The 19310-nt window shown below is 42.9% G+C and overlaps 1 protein-coding gene across 2 annotated transcripts in view; it reads left to right on the top strand.

Moving 5' to 3' along the window:
* fam49ba (family with sequence similarity 49 member Ba) overlaps positions 1-19006 on the top strand; it is a 47346-nt gene extending 28340 nt beyond the window's left edge. The window contains exons 5-11 of one of the 2 annotated variants that reach the window (XM_039003649.1): positions 2463-2599; positions 14259-14336; positions 16307-16423; positions 16826-16905; positions 17125-17251; positions 17680-17750; positions 18512-19006. In XM_039003649.1, coding sequence (XP_038859577.1) covers positions 2463-2599; positions 14259-14336; positions 16307-16423; positions 16826-16905; positions 17125-17251; positions 17680-17750; positions 18512-18581 — 680 coding nt within the window. In that variant the 3' untranslated portion in view covers positions 18582-19006. The remainder of the gene's footprint in view (positions 1-2462; positions 2600-14258; positions 14337-16306; positions 16424-16825; positions 16906-17124; positions 17252-17679; positions 17751-18511) is intronic. The other variant, XM_039003650.1, reaches the window with a different exon arrangement.
* Positions 19007-19310: the final 304 nt, after the last annotated feature.

Here is a 19310-nt window from a genome sequence, read left to right as displayed (position 1 = left end):
AGGGGTTACACTAACGTTGAAGAACTAGGCCATGACCTTATTAACTGTGACACATGGTATGATCACGTCTAAACGCCGTCCAACGGCGCGACTCTCTGGAGATCAAGCCACTGCGCAGATGAGCGGCATCTCGGAGCTAGTCTCCCACAAGAGTTCCAGAATTTTGTGTTGCAATGCCAGTGCCGAGACAGGGGCATTAAAAATATAGAGTCCCCGATAGTTGGGTTGTTTGTCTCGTTTACGATCCTCATCCAAGGCACTATTTTGGTGGGGGCTTTTCATAGTTATTGACTGTTAAAACAACTTTAGGTATAGGCCTCCCGAGTGGCGCAGCGGCCTAAGGCACTACATGGCAGCGCTAGCTGCGTTACTACAGATCCTGGTTCGATACCGGCTTCGACCGGGAGACCCATGAGGCGACGCACAATTGGCCCAGCATCGTCCGTGTTAGGGGAGGCTTTGGCCGGCCGGGATGTCCTTGTCCCATCGCTCTCTAGCGACTCCTGTGGCGGGCCCGGTGCATGCACGCTGGCACGGGAGACCCATGAGGCGACGCACAATTGTCCCAGCATCGTCCGTGTTAGGGGAGGGTTTGGCCGGCCGGGATGTCCTTGTCCCATCTCTCTCTAGCGACTCCTGTGGCGGGCCCGGTGCATGCACGTTGACGCGGTCGCCAGGTGTACGTTGTTTCCTCCGACACATTGGTGCGGCTGGCTTCCAGGTTAAGCGGGCATTGTGTCAAGAAGCAGTGCGGCTGGGCGGGGTTGTGTTACAGAGGACGCATGGCTCTTGACCTTCGCCTCTCCCAAGTCCGTACGGGAGTTGCAGCGGTGGGACAAGACTGTAACTACGAAATTGGGGAGAAAAAGGGGGTAAAAAAAAAAAAACTTTAGGTATGTAGCTAGGGCTGTAGTATGTTGGTTTTACACATAAAACTATTGCTAAAAAGTAAAAGCCCTTGACTGTTCTTCAGTGCCTTTATGGCCTAGTTTCAGGCTGACTAAATTGTAGACACCTGCCAGATCTCACAACACCTGGATAGTTGTTTAACATATCAGCTAACCATATCAGATAAGATATTGCAATATGAAGCCTGACCGCGCAGCCGATGACGTGGCACACAACAATTGGTTGATGCAATGCATAGTCTGCAATGTAGTAGTCTGGACTTTTAGCTGAGTTCTCTTTCGTTAGGTAGAGGAGGGTCCACTGGTTCTTTATAAATTAAGGTCATTGCTTCTATAGGAAGTCTATTAAAAAACGGGTTTCCAGGTCTAAATCAGACATTCATTCAAAGAAAGGACCAATGGAATCTCCTCTACGTAACGAAAGAGCGCTCAAACAAAACTCAACGTGGCAAAACTCATTAACAGATCTCAAGTGTCTGATGTCCCTCCTCTTTTTCACAGTTCAGGTGAGGCCACTGAGTCAATGGGTTTACCTTGCACTGTCCATTGTTGCATACGGTTGTTACTCTTATCCAAAAGAAGCCATTTGCTTCCTACATCAAAATGAACGTGATAAGGTCATTGAGTCAAATAAGCGAATGATTGACAGCTTAGTAAAGGCAGTACCGCCCGTTGTAGGGAGCACATTTACGTCATTCCTCAAAGACCAATGTTATAGTCTAGCTAGCAGCTAGGATCAAGTCTTTTCTCTTACCATTATTATTTGATAGGGACAATGAAATATTGTCAGGATCTTCTGCAGCATTTTGAAAGGGATTGAGTCAATTCCACTGTAATTCTGAGAACAGAATAATGGTCATTGGTGGTCAATGGTAATTTTGTTGAATTGCAGTTCATTCCCATGAAGTTGAACTGTCTACTTATTGCCTACAATGTTTGACAACTTTCACTGACAGCATCATTTTCACTATCCTGCCCTCTCTAGCTTTACCGCTCTGTTTCACTTCTCCTCCATCCTTCCATTCTCCTTTACTGTAGCTCCATCTCTCCTTCTCATATTTATAATTTCCTGTTACACTCCTCCATGTCCTCGTTTTACTTTCGCCTATCCCTCTATCCACTTCTGCGTCTCACTCTCCCTCCATCTCTAATCCACCTCTCCAAGTTCTCATTTAACTTGTATCTTCCCCTCGTTTTACCCCTCCTTGGCTACGCCCCTCCATCTATTCCTCCACCTCCTCTGTCCATCTATCCTGATCACATTCATCCCATCTGACCTGCATATGCTCATTCTAATCCCTCCATGTAATTTCTCTATCTCCCACTTTCCCCTCTCTTTCACCTGGTCTCCCGCCCTCTCTACCCTCTATTTTCCTCTCTCCCCCTCTATATTTATCCATGATACCCCCCTGTTTTCTTCCATTACTCTCTCTCTCTCTCCCTCCTTTTCCCCATTCCCCCCCCCCCCCCCCATTATCTCGTTCTCCATTCATTCCCTTTCTCCCTTCTTTCTCTCTCTTCCCCTCTTCCATCCCACCCATCTCTTTGATACAGAGGGGTCATTGCATGGTCTCCTGAAGGCTCTGACGAGCGCTCGCTGCAGTCCCACCCAGCATCTGGAGCAGGAGCAGGCATTGGCTAGACAGTTTGCAGAGATTCTGCATTTCACCCTGCGCTTCGATGAGCTCAAGGTACTTCTACCCCCTCCAATGAGCGAGATATGCATAGTGCTTCTTCCTTCTTTGTTTTTATGAAATAATCTCCTTATCATTTATCTTAAATGTAGACTTAAAATGAAAATGTCAAGTAAATAATAACATGCTTTTCCTTACACTCCAAAAAGCTTTCAATTATGAGAGTAAATGAAGGGGAAGGTTTGCATCAGAATGCTCACCACATATCAATTATCACACTGGAGATGTGAGAAGTGATTGTGGCAATTTGTAGCCTTTTACCTTCCCAAGGATATCCTCCCTGTAACAACATCCAATGCTGCCACAACTCTTAGTCGATAACAAATGTATGGATGTCTGACTTTTTTGTGTTGAAATGTACAGATTTTCGTTCGTTTGGTCAGTCTAAGTAGTACCTGGTGAATACACACAGGTAACAGCAAGGAAGCATTGCCCTCCACTCACCCTGTTCACTTATAAGCAATAGCTTGACCCCTAGACCTATTTGCAATTTAGAGAAAGTAAAAATATGCACAACCCCAACAAAAAGCAAAGCACCTTTAATGTTAGCCAGCAGATTCCAACCTTACGTGTACGTTTGTTTACACCGAGCTGCACTGGGGTCGGAACACAATCATGGTTAGATTAAGCCACAGCGGAGCCAGTGCAAAATATGGCTTGAAAAACGTACCTCAATGCAGGGATGGGATATGCCACTGTACTACATGTTTCACCCATATCCAAACTGATTAATTTAGAAGATTGAAATACTGCTAGTTTATCCTGGAAATTGTATTTTTTTTAAATCCATATGCTAGCTAGCAGTAGCCAATGCCGTCATTGTGGAATGGCAGTGTCAGCCAATCAGCTTCTTTGTTGTTCAACGTGACGTTACATTATATCATGGCTTCTGTGTCTATTGCTAGCTAGAATGAGGAAGAAAAGGGCAACGTTCCGTAAAAACTAGTAGTTGTTCAATCTTTCCGGTGTAACAGGTTGTATAATGGGACAATTCGAAGTACAACGCAATTTCTCATCCCTGGATTGAGGTATATATTCCGAGCCATATCTCGCACCGGCTCTGCGGTGTCTTAATCTAACCATGATTGAATTCCGATCCCAGTGCAGCTCAGCGTAAACAAGTGTAACGGTAGGTTCGGAATCTGCTGGCTACTTTAAAGGGGCAATAAGCAGTTGCTACAGCCATTTTTTTTACTTAGAAATTATTATTACCCACTGATCCTTGAAGAATATAACTTATTTTACTCCAATGTTTCTAAACAAAGGAAATGTAAACAAACATCATATAGCCTCAAAACATGGTTAAAACTCTAATTGTGATATCATGGATGTTCAGTCCTTGCATCCATAGCTGCGCTAATGAATTTGAGAGTGGTTACATTTTTCTAGCCCCATCCCTCAGCTTTTTACCGAAACAGGGGTGGGGAGGCCGCTTTGTTATTGTTTCTACTGCTGATTGCCGCTTTAAAGCATCATATTAAAGCTTTGATAAAGCAGCAATAGATCAGCAACAGCAATCATAAACCAACTCAAAATTGATGCAATGGGGCTTTTTTCAAATCAAATCAAAGGCAATAGTCTAAAGTTCAATGGTCAAAGACAGAAAGATATTTAGTCCAACCAAAAATATCTTTCAATCCAAGATTCGCTAAAATAATTAAATTCAGTTCTTAAGAGTTATTTCCCCAAAAAGGCAAATACGCAAAAAAAAAAGACTTTATTATCCAATGGGACATTATTATCTAATGGGTAGAGCAGGACATACATTCAACAGTGCAACATGCAATCTGATAGGCTCCTTGGTGTTCAATGGAAGTGCTTATGTGTCCAGTAATTCCCTTTTTCCAGGCAAATAGCCCAGTGGAACAGGTTTTAACAGAACAATTACTGAACTATTTTAAAGTTTTCAAACATTTCCCCATTCTTCTTGTTCTATGATATCATGAATGTCCGCAAACAGTCATTTAAGTGCTATCCGCCACCTACTGTGCTGGAATGTACGATCAATCATGATCTGCTTAATTCTGTACTACCTTGGTAATTGTAAGGGGTGCGTACTGGCGGCAGAGAAGTCAGACGCAGGAGAGCAAAAACGGTGTTTCCAACGGCTCAGCTTAATAATAAGAACCCACTGGATACAGAACAATAGTAAATGGGTACATAACCCGACGCACACCAGAACACAACGTGCACAAGCACTTACAATAAACAATACCGGACAAGGTCATGGGAGGGAACAGAGGGTTAAATACACAACATGTAATATATGGGATTGAAACCAGGTGTGTGGGAAGACAAGACAAAACAAATGGAAAATAAAAGGTGGATCAGCGATGGCTAGAAGACCAGTGACGTCGACCGCCGAACGTCGCCCGAACAAGGAGAGGGACAGACTTCGGAGGAAGTCGTGACAGTAATAAAATTCAAACCAAATAAATTGCCTGCTAACTTCTACCACACCCTCCCCCTCCCCCAAAAAACCCTCCCCAACCATCCTACCCCATGAAACGTTATCTCTATCATGCTGAAACACACCCATAGGATTGTTTAGTATGTCAACAACCATTTCAACAGTAACATCTGTTACCCCCAATATATATTTTGCTGTCTACACAATAACTTTCAACCTGGCAATTCTGCTTTCCACAACCCGAGTCGTATTGATAACCTTACCAATAAAAGATATGAAGTCAACTTTATTCATTGTCCTTTGACAGCGCACATTCATGACCACCAGATTTCTGAACAGGCCTCCAAACCATGCCAGGACCAGTAGCTCCACCAGTCTGACTACAGGAGCAGCCATAGTAGCTCCATCAGTCTGACAGTAGATCCACTTACTACAGGAGCAGCCATAGTAGCTCCATCAGTCTGACAGTAGATCCACTTACTACAGGAGCAGTCATAGTAGCTCCATCAGTCTGCCTAGTAGTTACACCAATCTGTCTTACAGCCTCTGCGTATGATACATCATGATTGTTTCTGTATCTCTGGGCCATTCTATACTCTCTCTGTACCTGACATCCACCAAATGCTGCACTACGTTCCCCCCCACAATTACAACACTTAACCTTCACATTGCTTCCTCAGTCACCGTAGTAATCATGTTCCCCTCCACACATCCTTTCTTTTCTTTCCACTGAGCAGCTACATGGCCTATTCTTTGGCATTTAAAACACCGCAATGGGGATGGGACAAATTCTCTGAAATTGAAACTAAGGAATCCTATCTGTACTTTTCCAGTCAATTCCTTCTAAGACCTCAGCATCACTGATAAGCTTTCACTTCTTTGTCCCTCTTTCCTACTGATCAACCTTTTGGCCTCAATCATTCTGCCTCCTTTCACATTTTCTTTAATATCTAATGGACATAGATATTGGAACCCCAGTGATGACTCCTCTCAATCTAGCATAAGCACCAAGGACCTGGCTTTTAATCTTCTTCCCATTAAGCTTTTCCATTTTCAGAATCTTCTTTTGCTGAGCCTGGCTACCACAAAATATTAACAATCTACCATTTCCAATGAACCGAGTTATTTTAATTCACCTACCTCTTTCTCTATGGCAGTGGTTCCCAAACTTTTTATAGCCCCGTACCCCTTCAAACATTCAACCTCCAGCTGCGTTCCCCCTCTAGCACCAGGGTCAGCGCACTCTCAAATGTTGTTTTTTGCCATTATTGTAAGCCTGCCACACACACTATACGATACATTTATTAAACATAAGATTGAGTGTGAGTTTTTGTCACAACCCGGCTTGTGTGAAGTGACAAAGAGCTCTTATAGGACCAGGGCACAAATAATAATATAATAATAATCAATAAATTTGCTTTTTATTTAGCCATCTTACATACACTGCTCAAAAAAATAAAGGGAACACTTAAAAAACACAATGTAACTCCAAGTCAATCACACTTCTGTGAAATCAAACTGTCCACTTAGGAAGCAACACTGATTGACAACAAATTTCACATGCTGTTGTGCAAATGGAATAGACAAAAGGTGGAAATTATAGGCAATTAGCAAGACACCCCCAATAAAGGAGTGATTCTGCAGGTGGTGACCACAGACCACTTCTCAGTTCCTATGCTTCCTGGCTGATGTTTTGGTCACTTTTGAATGCTGGCGGTGCTCTCACTCTAGTGGTAGCATGAGATGGAGTCTACAACCCACACAAGTGGCTCAGGTAGTGCAGCTCATCCAGGATGGCACATCAATGCGAGCTGTGGCAAGAAGGTTTGCTGTGTCTGTCAGCGTAGTGTCCAGAGCATGGAGGCGCTACCAGGAGACAGGCCAGTACATCAGGAGACGTGGAGGAGGCCGTAGGAGGGCAACAACCCAGCAGCAGGACCGCTACCTCCGCCTTTGTGCAAGGAGGAGCACTACCAGAGCCCTGCAAAATGACCTCCAGCAAGCCACAAATGTGCATGTGTCTGCTCAAACGGTCAGAAACAGACTCCATGAGGGTGGTATGAGGGCCCGACGTCCACAGGTGGGGGTTGTGCTTACAGCCCAACACCGTGCAGGACGTTTGGCATTTGCCAGAGAACACCAAGATTGGCAAATTCGCCTTTGGCGCCCTGTGCTCTTCACAGATGACAGCAGGTTCACACTGAGCACATGAGCACATGTGACAGACGTGACAGAGTCTGGAGACGCCGTGGAGAACGTTCTGCTGCCTGCAACATCCTCCAGCATGACCGGTTTGGCGGTGGGTCAGTCATGGTGTGGGGTGGCATTTCTTTGTGGGGCCGCACAGCCCTCCATGTGCTCGCCAGAGGTAGCCTGACTGCCATTAGGTACCGAGATGAGATCCTCAGAGCCCTTGTGAGACCATATGCTGACACATGCACATTTGTGGCCTGCTGGAGGTCATTTTGCAGGGCTCTGGTAGTGCTCCTTCTTGCACAAAGGCGGAGGTAGCGGTCCTGCTGCTGGGTTGTTGCCCTCCTACGGCCTCCTCCACGTCTCCTGATGTACTGGCCTGTCTCCTGGTAGCGCCTCCATGCTCTGGACACTACGCTGACAGACACAGCAAACCTTCTTGCCACAGCTCGCATTGATGTGCCATCCTGGATGAGCTGCACTACCTGAGCCACTTGTGTGGGTTGTAGACTCCGTCTCATGCTACCACTAGAGTGAGAGCACCGCCAGCATTCAAAAGTGACCAAAACATCAGCCAGGAAGCATAGGAACTGAGAAGTGGTCTGTGGTCACCACCTGCAGAATCACTCCTTTATTGGGGGTGTCTTGCTAATTGCCTATAATTTCCACCTGTTGTCTATTCCATTTGCACAACAGCATGTGAAATTTATTGTCAATCAGTGTTGCTTCCTAAGTGGACAGTTTGATTTCACAGAAGTGTGATTGACTTGGAGTTACATTGTGTTGTTTAAGTGTTCCCTTTATTTTTTTGAGCAGTGTATAAAACCTTATTTGTTCATAACAAATGGTGATTAACTCAAAACACAGGTTAATGAGAAGGGTGTGCTTGAAAGGATGCACATAACTCTGCAATGTTGGGTTGTATTGGAGAGAGTCTCAGTCTTAAATCCTTTTCCACACACAGTCTGTGCCTGTATTTAGTTTTCATGCTAGTGAGGGCCGAGAATCCACTCTCACATAGGTACGTGGTTGCAAAGGGCATCAGTGTCTTAACAGCGTGATTTGCTAAGGAAAGAAACTCTGAGCGCAGCCCTGTCCAGAAATCTGGCAGTGGCTTCTGATTAAATAACATTTTCACAGAACTGCTTGTTGCAATTACGATGAGGCTCTCTTGTTCAGATATCGGTAATTGGACTGGAGGCAGGGCATGATAGGGATAACGAATCCAGTTGTTTGTGTCGTCTGTTTTGGGAAAGTACCTGTGTAATTGCTTACTTAGGTGCTTCGCTATATCACATTTGACATTGTCCGTAAGCTTGAGTTCATTTGCACACCAAAAAATCATACAATGATGGAAACACCTCTGTGTTGTCCTTGTTAATGCAGACAGAAAAGAGCTCCAACTTCTTAATCATTGCCTCAATTTTGTCCCACACTTTGAATATAGTTGCTGAGAGTCCCTGTAATCCTAGATTCAGATCATTCAGGCAAGAAAAAACATCACCCAGATGAAAATGATGGTCAGTAAAGAAAACTTTAAGCTCATCTTTCAATTAAAAAAAACGTGTCAATACTTTGCCCCTTGATAACCAGCGCACTTCTGTATGTTGTAAAAGCGTTACATGGTCGCTGCCCATATCATTGCATAATGCAGAAAATACACAAGAGTTCAGGGGCCTTGCTTTAACAAAGTGAACCATTTTCACTTGTAGGGTCCAAAACGTCTTTCAAGCTGTCAGGCATTCCCTTGGCAGCAAGAGCCTCGGTGGATGCTGCAGTGTACCCAAGTGGCATCGGGAGCAACTGCTTGCACGCGCGTTACCACTCCACTCTGTCTCCCTGTCATGGCTTTTGCGCCATCAGTACAGATACCAACACATCTTGACCACCAAAGTCCATTTGATGTCACAAAGCTGTCCAGTACTTAAAAAATATCCTCTCATGTTGTTCTGGTTTCCAGTGGTTTGCAGAAGAGGATGTCTTCCTTAATTGACCCCCCATAAACGTAACGGACATATACCAGGAGCTGTGCCAGGCCCGCCACGTCTGTTGACTCATCCAGCTGTAACGCACAGAACTCACTGGCTTGTATGCGAAGCAGTAATTGTTTTTAAACATCTCCTGTCATGTCACTGATGCATCGTGAAACAGTGATGTTTGATGAAGCGATTGTCTGTATAGTTTTTTGGGCCTTTTCCCCCAGTATTGTCCCAGCCATATCCGTGGCAGCAGGAAGAATTAAGTCCTCCACAATAGTATGGAGCTTGCCTATCCTAGCCACTCGGTAGCTCACAATATAAGACGCTTCTTTTTATACATGTCTTACTACTCGAAAGTAGTCATTATTCTTGCAAAAAAAAATCCCGTAGCTTATTTTTCAAATTGTCATGTTTCGCTTCTAAATGTCTGTGCAATAGTGATGGTTTCCCGTGAGAGAGTAACGGTTAATGTGATTGGAGGTTAATTATTTGACTAGGCTACCGGTATTTGACCTTGTGTTGTTATTTCGCTGAACACTAGATGGTTTAATTTCTATTTTGACAGTGAAACGAGGCTACTCAGGCAAGAAAAAAAACTCACCAAAATGTATAGCCCCGTTGGAAAATCTAAATGGACTGTTAGAAAATGTGAAGATTTTATTTTTATTAAAAAAAAATATATATGAATCACATTTTTATTTGGCGTACCCCCGACAGCATTGGGAGAGCTTTGTACGCGTCTCTGTGTGTGGAGTAAAGGTGGTCTAGAGTTTTTTCCCTTAACATGCTGATAGAAATTTGGTAAAACTGATTTTAGTTTCCCTGCATTAAAGTCCCCGGCCACTAGGAGAGCTGCCTCTGGATGAGCGTTTTCCTGTTTGCTTGTGGCGGAATACAGCTCATTGAGTGCAGTCTTAGTGCCAATATCGGTCTGTAGTGGTATGTAGACAGCTATGAAAAATACAGATGAAAACACTCTAGGTAGATAGTGTGGTCTACAGCTTATCATGAGATACTCTACCTCAGGCGAGCAAAACCTAGAGACTTCCTTAGATATCGTGCACCAGCTGTTGTTTACAAATATACATAGTCCATCCCCCCTTACCAGACGCCGCTGTTCTATCCTGCCGATACAGCGTATAACCAGCCAGCTGTATGTTGATAATGTCGTCGTTCAGCCACGACTCTGTGAAGTCTAAGATATTACAGTTTTTAATATCCCGTTGATTGTTTAATCTTCCTCGCATGTCGTCGATTTTATTTTCCAATGATTGCATGTTAGCATGTAGAATGGTGGGGGTTTATTCGATCCCCTACGAATTCTCAGAAGGCAGCCCGACCCCCGTCCTCTTTTTCTCCTTCTTCTCTTCACGCAAATGATTGGGATTTGGGTCTGTTCCCGGGAAAGCAGTATGTCCTTCACGTCGGGCTCGTCTGACTCGTTAAAGGAAAAAAAAGCTTCTGCCAGTTCGTGGTGAGTAATCTGATGTCCAGAACTTATTTTCGGTCATAAGAGATGGTAGCAGCAACTTTATGTACAGAATAAGTTAAAAAATAAGTTACAAACAGCGCATAAAAACCAACCCCAAAAAAATTTGGTTAGGAGCACGTAAAACGTCAGCCATCTTCTTCGGCGCCATTCATACTTCAGGTACTCATTAGTTAGAACGCAGCGCTCTTTAAATGTCGGACACACTGCAACAACCAATGGCTAAAAGCAGCGAGTGGCTGTCCTATCGCTTGTTGTCTTGTGTGTTAAAGCGACCACCTGCTGGATGCTGGCAAACTGTGTCTGTTTTTGCCAAGAAATGTGGCAAAGTATTTCACTTTTTGTCCTGAATACAAAGTGTTATGTTTGGGGCTAATCCAATACAACACATTACTGAGCACCACTCTCCTTATTTTCAAACATAGTGGTGGCTGCATCATGTTATGGGTATGCTTGTAATCATTAAGGACTAGATCATTTTTCAGAATAAAAAACAAACGGAATGGAGATAAGCACATGCAAAATCCTAGAGGACAACATGGTTCATTCTGCTTTCTACCTTACAATGGTTGAAAGCAGTGTCTGGTGAACACTGCTTAACCTAAAATACAAGGCTAAATCTACACTGGAGTTGCTTATCAAGAAGACAGTGAATGTTCGTGACGGGCCGAGTTACAGTTTTGACTTAAATCTGCTTGACAATCTATGGCAAGAAGTCAAAATGGTTGTCTAGCAATGATCAACATCCAATTTGATAGAGCTTTAAGAATAAATATAAAAAGAATAATGTGCAATCCATGTGTGAAAAGCTCTTAGCGACTTACCCAGAAAGATTCACAGCTGTTATCGCTGCCAAAGGTGATTCTAACATGTATTGACTCAGGGGGTTGAATACTTATCTAATCAAGATATAGTAGTGTTTTATTTTTCATGAATTTGTCTTCCACTTTGACATTCGAGTATTTTGTGTAGATCGTTGACAAAAAAATGACAATTGAATCCATTTTATTCCCATTTTGTAACAACAAAATGTGGAAAAAGTCAAGGGATGTGAATACTTTCTGAAGGTACTGTAGATTGATTCACCTCTACCAACCTCCCCATGTACCAGACTTCTGACTGTCAACAGCACTGCTATGGATATGAGAACCACCTTTCTGCCCTTCAGCTCAAGTTGCACTCTTTCTCTCTGTCTTTGACCTTTAGGATTATTAATGAAAAGAAAGGGGAATAGAGAGAGAGGGGAGAGGGTAGTTCTCCCTTGATGTTATACCCTCCACCTCTTTTAAATGTTTATCTCTGGTCCCTTTTAAATGCTCTTACCTGAGCTGACAAGGTAAAAATCTGTCACTCTGCCCCTGAGCAAGGCAGTTGACCCACTGTTCCCCGGGCGCCGAAGACGTGGATGTCGATAAAGGCAGCCCACCACACCTCTCTGATTCACAGGGTTTGGGTTAAACGCGGAAGACACATTTCATAAGTAGGAAGCCGAAAGAGAAGAGATAGTTGTCAAGTTTGTTTTTAACCTCACGATAGAGGTAAGCGCAGAACATTATTTGGGAATGGTTTATATATTTTATTCCTACTGGTAAGAATAGAAGAGTTTCCATGTTTTAGTCTGTGGTCGTCGGTGACTGTATCCTCAACTCATTTCAAATGCACATTCCACCGCCTAGTATTATTTTGGCAGGGAGAAAAGAACGATATTCTGAATGAAAGAGTACAAGAAATCCGAGATCACGAGGGAATAGTAAGGATGAATCACTAAAATCGATTTTCCCAATGATCTCCATTGTGGTCATTTTTTTTTGTATAATGGTATTAAGTGTTATTTAACAAAAAATGATCAGAGACAAAGAAAGTGATGGAGATATAAAATTAATGAGATGATACGGAGATAATGAAAGGGAGAGAAGATGACAGGGAGAGTAAATCAAATCATATCAAATCAAAGTTTATTTGTCACTTGCGCTGAATACAACAGGTGTACACCTTACAGTGAGATGCTTACTTACAGGCCCTAACCAACAGTGCAATCTTTAAGTAAAACATAGGTGTTAGGTGAACAATAGATAAGTAAGGAAATAAAAAACAGTAAAAAGACAGTGAATAATAACAGTAGCGAGGCTAAATACAGGCACCGGTTAGTCGGGCTAATTGAGGTAGTATGTACATGTAGATATGATTAAAGTGACTATGGATATATGATAAACAGAGAGTAGCAGTAGTGTGTTTGGTTTGGTTTTGGATTACCTGTTCAGGAGTCTTATGGCTTGCGGGTAAAAGCTGTTGAGAAGCCTTTTGGTCCAAGACTTGGCGCTCCGGTACTGCTTGCCATGCAGTAGTAGAGAGAACTGTCTATGACTGGGGTGGGTGGGGTCTTTGACAATTTTTAGGGCCTTCCTCTGACACCGCCTGGTGTAGAGGTCCTGGATGGCAGGCAGCTTAGTCTCAGTGATGTACTGGGCCGTACGCACTACCCTCTGTAGTGCCTTGCAGTCGGAGGCCAAGCAGTTGCCGTACCAGGCAGTGATGCAACCAGTCATGATGCTCTCGATGGTGCAGCTGTAGAACCTTTTGAGGCTCTGAGGACCCATGCCAAATCTTTTTAGTTTCCTGAGAGGGAATAGGCTTTGTCGTGCCCTTTTTACGGCTGTCTTGGTGTGTTTGGACCATTCTAGTTTGTTGGTGATGTGGACACCAAGGAACTTGAAGCTCTCAACTTGCTCCACTACAGCCCCGTCGATGAGAATGGGGGCGTGCTCGGTCCTCCTTTTCCTGTAGTCCACAATCATCTCATTAGTCTTGGTTATGTTAAGGGATAGGTTGATATTCAGGTACCAACCGGCCAGGTCTCTGACCTCCTCCCTATAGGCTGTCTCGTTTTGGTCTGTGATCAGGCCTACCACTGTTGCGTCGTCTGCAAACTTAATGATGGTGTTGGAGTCGTACCTGGCCACACAGTCGTGGGTGAACAGGGAGTACAGGAGGGGACTGAGCACTCACCCCTGAGGGGCTCTAGTGTTGAGGATCAGCGTGGCAGATGTGTTGCTACCTACCCTCACCACCTGGGGGCGGCCCGTTAGGAAGTCCAGGATCCAGTTGCAGAGGGAGGTGTTTAGTCCCAGGAGTCTTAGCTTAGTGATGAGTTTGAGGGTACTATGGTGTTGAACGCTGAGCTGTAGTCAATGAATAGCATTTTCGCGTAAGTGTTCCTTTTGTCCAGGTGGGAAAACGTAGTGTGGAGTGCAATAGAGATTGCATCATCTGTGAATCTGTTTGGGCGGTATGCAAATTGGAGTGGGTCTAGGGTTTCTGGGATAATGGTGTTGATGTGAGCCATTACCAGCCTTTCAAAGCACTTCATGGCTATGGACGTGAGTGCTACGGGTCTGTAGTTATTTAGGCAGGTTGCCTTAGTGTTCTTGGGCACAGGGACTATAGGCTAGGAGATAGGCTAGTACGACAGGCTAAGTACTAATAACTGGATTTCAAATTGGCACAATCCCTCCTCAACTCCCCACTGTGGGACATTGAAGATAATCATGAGTGATTTCGTGTTGACATTTGCACCCTCTATTACAGATGACGAACCCTGCCATCCAGAATGATTTCAGCTACTACAGGAGAACCCTCAACCGCATGCGCATCAACAATGTTGCCGTGAGTGTACATTTACATTTAAGTCATTTAGCAGATGCTCTTATCCAGAACGCCTTACATTTGTGAGTGCATACATTTTCATATCAACGTTTGACTGGTACTGTATATACACACACACACAGTTAAACATACCCACGGTAAATGGATTCTAACAGTAGTACATTAGTCACCTCATCCTCCCATTGATCAAAGGGAAAGCCCCATGGGCGTTGACGAGACAGGGGGATCATTGACCTTGTGTCTCCAATTAAGAGCCCCTGCGGCTGGGGAATAATTACTTGAGGGCCTATGTAATGAGGCAGAGGAGCGCATGTAAAAATGCCATGTAGAATGCATGCAGAACGGCACAGCAAATAGTGTGCTGACTGTGTAATGTCTTATTAAAGTTTTGATAGAATGAATTGCCCAAACTTCACAAGTTACAGTTGAAACAGGAAGTTTACATACCCCTTAGCCAAATACATTTAAACTCAGTTTTTCACAATTACTGACATTTAATCCTAGTAAAAAATCACTGTCTTGGGTCAGTTAGGATCACCACTTTATTTGAAGAATGTGAAATGTCAGAATAATAGTAGAGAATTATTTATTTCAGCTTTTATTTCTTTCATCACATTCCCAGTGGGTCAGAAGTTTACATACACTCAATTAGTATTTGGTAGCATTGCCTTTAAATTAACTTGGGTCAAACGTTTCGGGTAGCCTTCCACAAGCTTCCCACAATAAGTTGGGTGAATTTTGGCCCATTTCTCCTGACAGAGCTGGTTTGAGTCAGGTTTGCAGGCCTCCTTGCTCGCACATGCTTTTTCAGTTCTGCCCACACATTTTCTATAGGATTGAGGTCAGGGCTTTGTGATGGCCACTCCAATACCTTGATTTTGCCACAACTTTGGAAGTATGCTTGGGGTCATTGTCCATTTGGAAGACCCATTTGCAACCAAGCTTTAACTTCCTGACTGATGTCTTGAGATGTTGCTTCAATATATCCACGTAATTTTCCTGCCTCATGATGCCATCTATTTTGTGAAGTGCACCAGTCCCTCCTGCAGCAAAGCAGCCCCACAACATGATGCTGCCACCCCCGTGCTTCACGGTTGGGATGGTGTTCTTCGGCTTGCAAGCCTCCCCCTTTTTCCTCCAAACATAAAAAATATTTTTAATGACTCCAACCTAAGTCTATGTAAACTTCCAACTTCAACTGTATTTTGCATACGAATTTGAAATGATATACTAAATTAAATATTTGTAAAAAAATATATAATTCAAAAGTGCAATATTTAAGGATATAGCCATAGGTTTTGATGCTGGTGTTTTTCCGTCCGGCCTTCTTGTGAAGTATGGTGTTATATTAACACTTTTAAAAGTACTTTTTAAAGAATGATAAAACATTTCTAACATCCTAACAGCATTAATCCTATTGTATACTTCTTTCAATTCTATTTTTGTCACCAAGGCCAGGATTCAATTAGATCAGATTTAACCCATGTTAGCCGACAAACACATAGCTTTTCATTGCTGTTGTTTAGGCGGTGTCTGAGGTGTAACTACATTAGAGCTGTCAAATACACAAGCGGCCCCTTACGTTACTTATTGCGGACATTGCCATTGGATTCACTGAGTCGCATTAGTAGAAATCCCATGCAGCCACATTACAAGTTTGAACACAGGAATGCATGATGTACTCAATTAGGCTGATAGAAATCCGTATTAGTTTCTTTAATGATTTTACATTTGAGTGTCATTATTTCTAGATAGCCTGACTTTCTTGTTTAGAACTTGTAACTCTTGTGGGTTATAAGGACGGTGTGGTTTTGTGACAATGACCATAAGAGCAGCCATGCTGTCACCGATTTGACAGCTCTAACGCAGTTACATCTCAGACACCGCCGGAAACAAAAGCTACGTGTTTGTCTGCTAACACGGGTTACCGCTGATCTGATTAAATCCTGGCCCAACTCTTTTGCTTTCAGGCAGAGGAGGAGAACGAAGTCAACAATGAGCTGGCCAATCGGATGTCTCTGTTCTACGCCAATGCCACGCCCATGCTGAAAACGCTAAGCGACGCTACAACAAAGTTTGTTTCAGACGTAAGTGAAAAAGCGTTACATTGATTAAGAATAATAGCTCATATTTCATAGTGTGAAAGTCCTGGATAGGCAGTTCACTGGACAACTTGATGATACTTTAGTTGAATTGTAATTTGCCAAATGTCATGGAACAGGGCAGCATCTGTCTCTGATACAGATAAAGAGGGAGCTACAGTATCCGTTTCTTTGACAGTGATCATGGAAAACAGACATGGCAAAATATGTTATCTAAGTAGTTTATTCTCATCTTCTGGCTTATCGTACAGCAGTTTTTCTTTAAACAGTAGCGCACAGTCAAATAGAATTACACCGTTTAGTGCTGTTTTGCTTTAGGAAAACATCAATGAAAATGGTAACAAAAGCTGTGTCAATAAGATGGTGTTTTCTGTTGATTTGACACAGAACACAGATCTACCCATTGAAAACACAACGGACTGCTTGTGCACGATGGCCAGCGTATGCAAAGTCATGCTGGAAACGCCGTGAGACAGACCTCTTTTCTAATCCAATTTATTTTCCCCTCTGTGACATTCAGAAAGTCAGATCACAAATGATTCTGTACTGTACTTTCTACCATGAAGTCTGTCTGCTTTGTGGGATCTGCTTTGAGGTTTCATTTCTTTGAACACTAAACATTATCTAAAAATGCTGTTTGTTTTTTGTCTTTGCACACACGTGTTTGTGTGTGTGTGCGTCCACAGGGAATACCGTAGCCGTTTTGCCAGCGAGGATACTGTGTCCTTCTGTTTGCGTGTGATGGTGGGAGTGATCATTCTTTATGACTATGTTCACCCTGCTGGAGCCTTCGTCAAGTCCTCCAAGATCGAGGTGCGTTAACAGAGTTCTTATGACATTTATTGTGGCCGTATGTATCAAGCGTCTCAGGGTAGGACTGCTGATCTAGGATCAGGTCTCCCCTGTCTATGTAATCTGATTCATTGTGATCTCAAAGGCCAAACTGATCCTTAATCAGCACTCCTACTCTGAGGTGCGTAATACATACAGCCCCAGACGTTGTCATACCTGAAAAGCGACGTAATTTATCACTGTTGTATCACCAGGGAGGGGAAACGTTGTTCTAGTCCAACAACACAAATTAAATAATCCACTAACAACCAGCCCATGGTTAGTTGAATCAGGTGTGTTACTGCTGGGCTAAAACAAAAATGTGCACCTCCTAGGGATCCCACAGGAATACATACAGGGACACTGACATATGGAACCATAAATGTGTAACTGACTTTGTTTTGGTATAGATGAAAGGGTGCATCAAAGTCTTAAAGGATCAGCCTCAAAGCAGTGTGGAAGGCCTGCTAAACGCTCTCAGGTAAGTGGCATCTCTTTCCTGTACATGCTGTGGTTATCTGCCAACTTGAATGTATAATAGCGTGTTTGTACTTACATGCTAACTACATGTTCAATTCCTTTTCAATGACAGGGGTCACAACTTCAGCCCTAAAGGGCCACACTAACACACCTGACTCATGTAATCAACCAATTTATGGCTCTTCAAAGTTGACCATTTGAAGTTGATTAATCAGATGTGTAAGAGTTTGGCATTGCAGCCACCCATGACTGAAGTTGTCCACCCATTTTATATTACATGTGTTTTGTATTTGTATTTATTAAGGATCCCCATTAGTTCCTGGTAAGGCAGCAGCTATAACACATTAAGTGTGTGCCCTCAGGCCACTACTATACTAGCATGTTGTTGATTTGTCCTTGAACACTGTTTCGCCAGAAGTGATGCTATTTTACACCGACTAAGCCACTCTGTTCTGTCGCCTGCCCGCCATATGTTTTTGTATGTTGTATGTTATCTATTTTTATGTCCTGTAAGGAGTTTATTTATGAGGCACATTTCTGTGAAGCAGACAATAAAATGCTTTCTTATCTATGTTATCTTACCCTAGAGTCCAGACCTTTCCATCAGGACATCAAATTACTCAGCAATTCTTCAGAGCAAATATATGGATGTTAAGACGATTTAAACCATTTAGCTGCAATCTAATGTTAATATTGTTTTTAGGTAATACTAGTGTTGTTTTGGATAGATGCTCAGACTGTACTCTCTTTCTTCACATTCAGGTACACAACAAAACATCTGAATGACGAGACTACCTCCAAGCAAATCAAAAATATGTTGCAAGTTAACTGAGAGAATGTATAAAGAGCGTCCAGCGCTCTGTAGTTTCTGGAATAAGGATGATCTTCTATTTCCAGTGAGCGTTAAGGCACCATGTTTGGTACTGTTGTAAAGAAATCATTAATGAAACAAGGCCATATCAAGTAGCAGCTACTGACTTAGTGTCTCATCAGCTGGATGTTTGGACATTTTTGGATCAGTCAGAAAAGTCATTTCACTGGAACATTTTGACTGAAACGATAATCATTTGTAATAATTTCACAGTATGAGGTACTTTATTGAAGATACTGCTCAAGGGACTTCATTTTATATGATGGCAGCATAAATCTTGTATTAGATTTTTTTTTACAGTTAGTATTTGTATAATATAATGTCAAGTTATTTTTGAATGACAATTCATGTGAAAGGGAAAATAAAGCTTTGGTGATTTTTCTAAAGCTTTTCTCTGATCATTTATTTCTTAATAGATTTACGGGTTCAAAGAATGTCTCACCATTACTGACTCTTATCTCACTATTTAATAAGTACAAACTATTTCCCTTATGAATACCCCACCCTAGGACCTCCTCCTCCCTTCTAAATTCCCCCTCCTGCCTAGGATCATGAGAAACATGAACAGTTTGGGAAACACTTTCTCGGAAACGCAGTCCTAGGCCATTTAGTCGTTTTTATGAAGCGATGTAGGATTAATGGATCATTTGGTAACACTTTATTTTACAGCCTGGCATTGACACAACTAGG

Source organism: Salvelinus namaycush, chromosome 11 (genome assembly GCF_016432855.1).
Source record: "Salvelinus namaycush isolate Seneca chromosome 11, SaNama_1.0, whole genome shotgun sequence".
NCBI classification, from domain to species: domain Eukaryota; kingdom Metazoa; phylum Chordata; class Actinopteri; order Salmoniformes; family Salmonidae; genus Salvelinus; species Salvelinus namaycush.
This window is presented reverse-complemented; position numbering and strand designations above follow the sequence as displayed.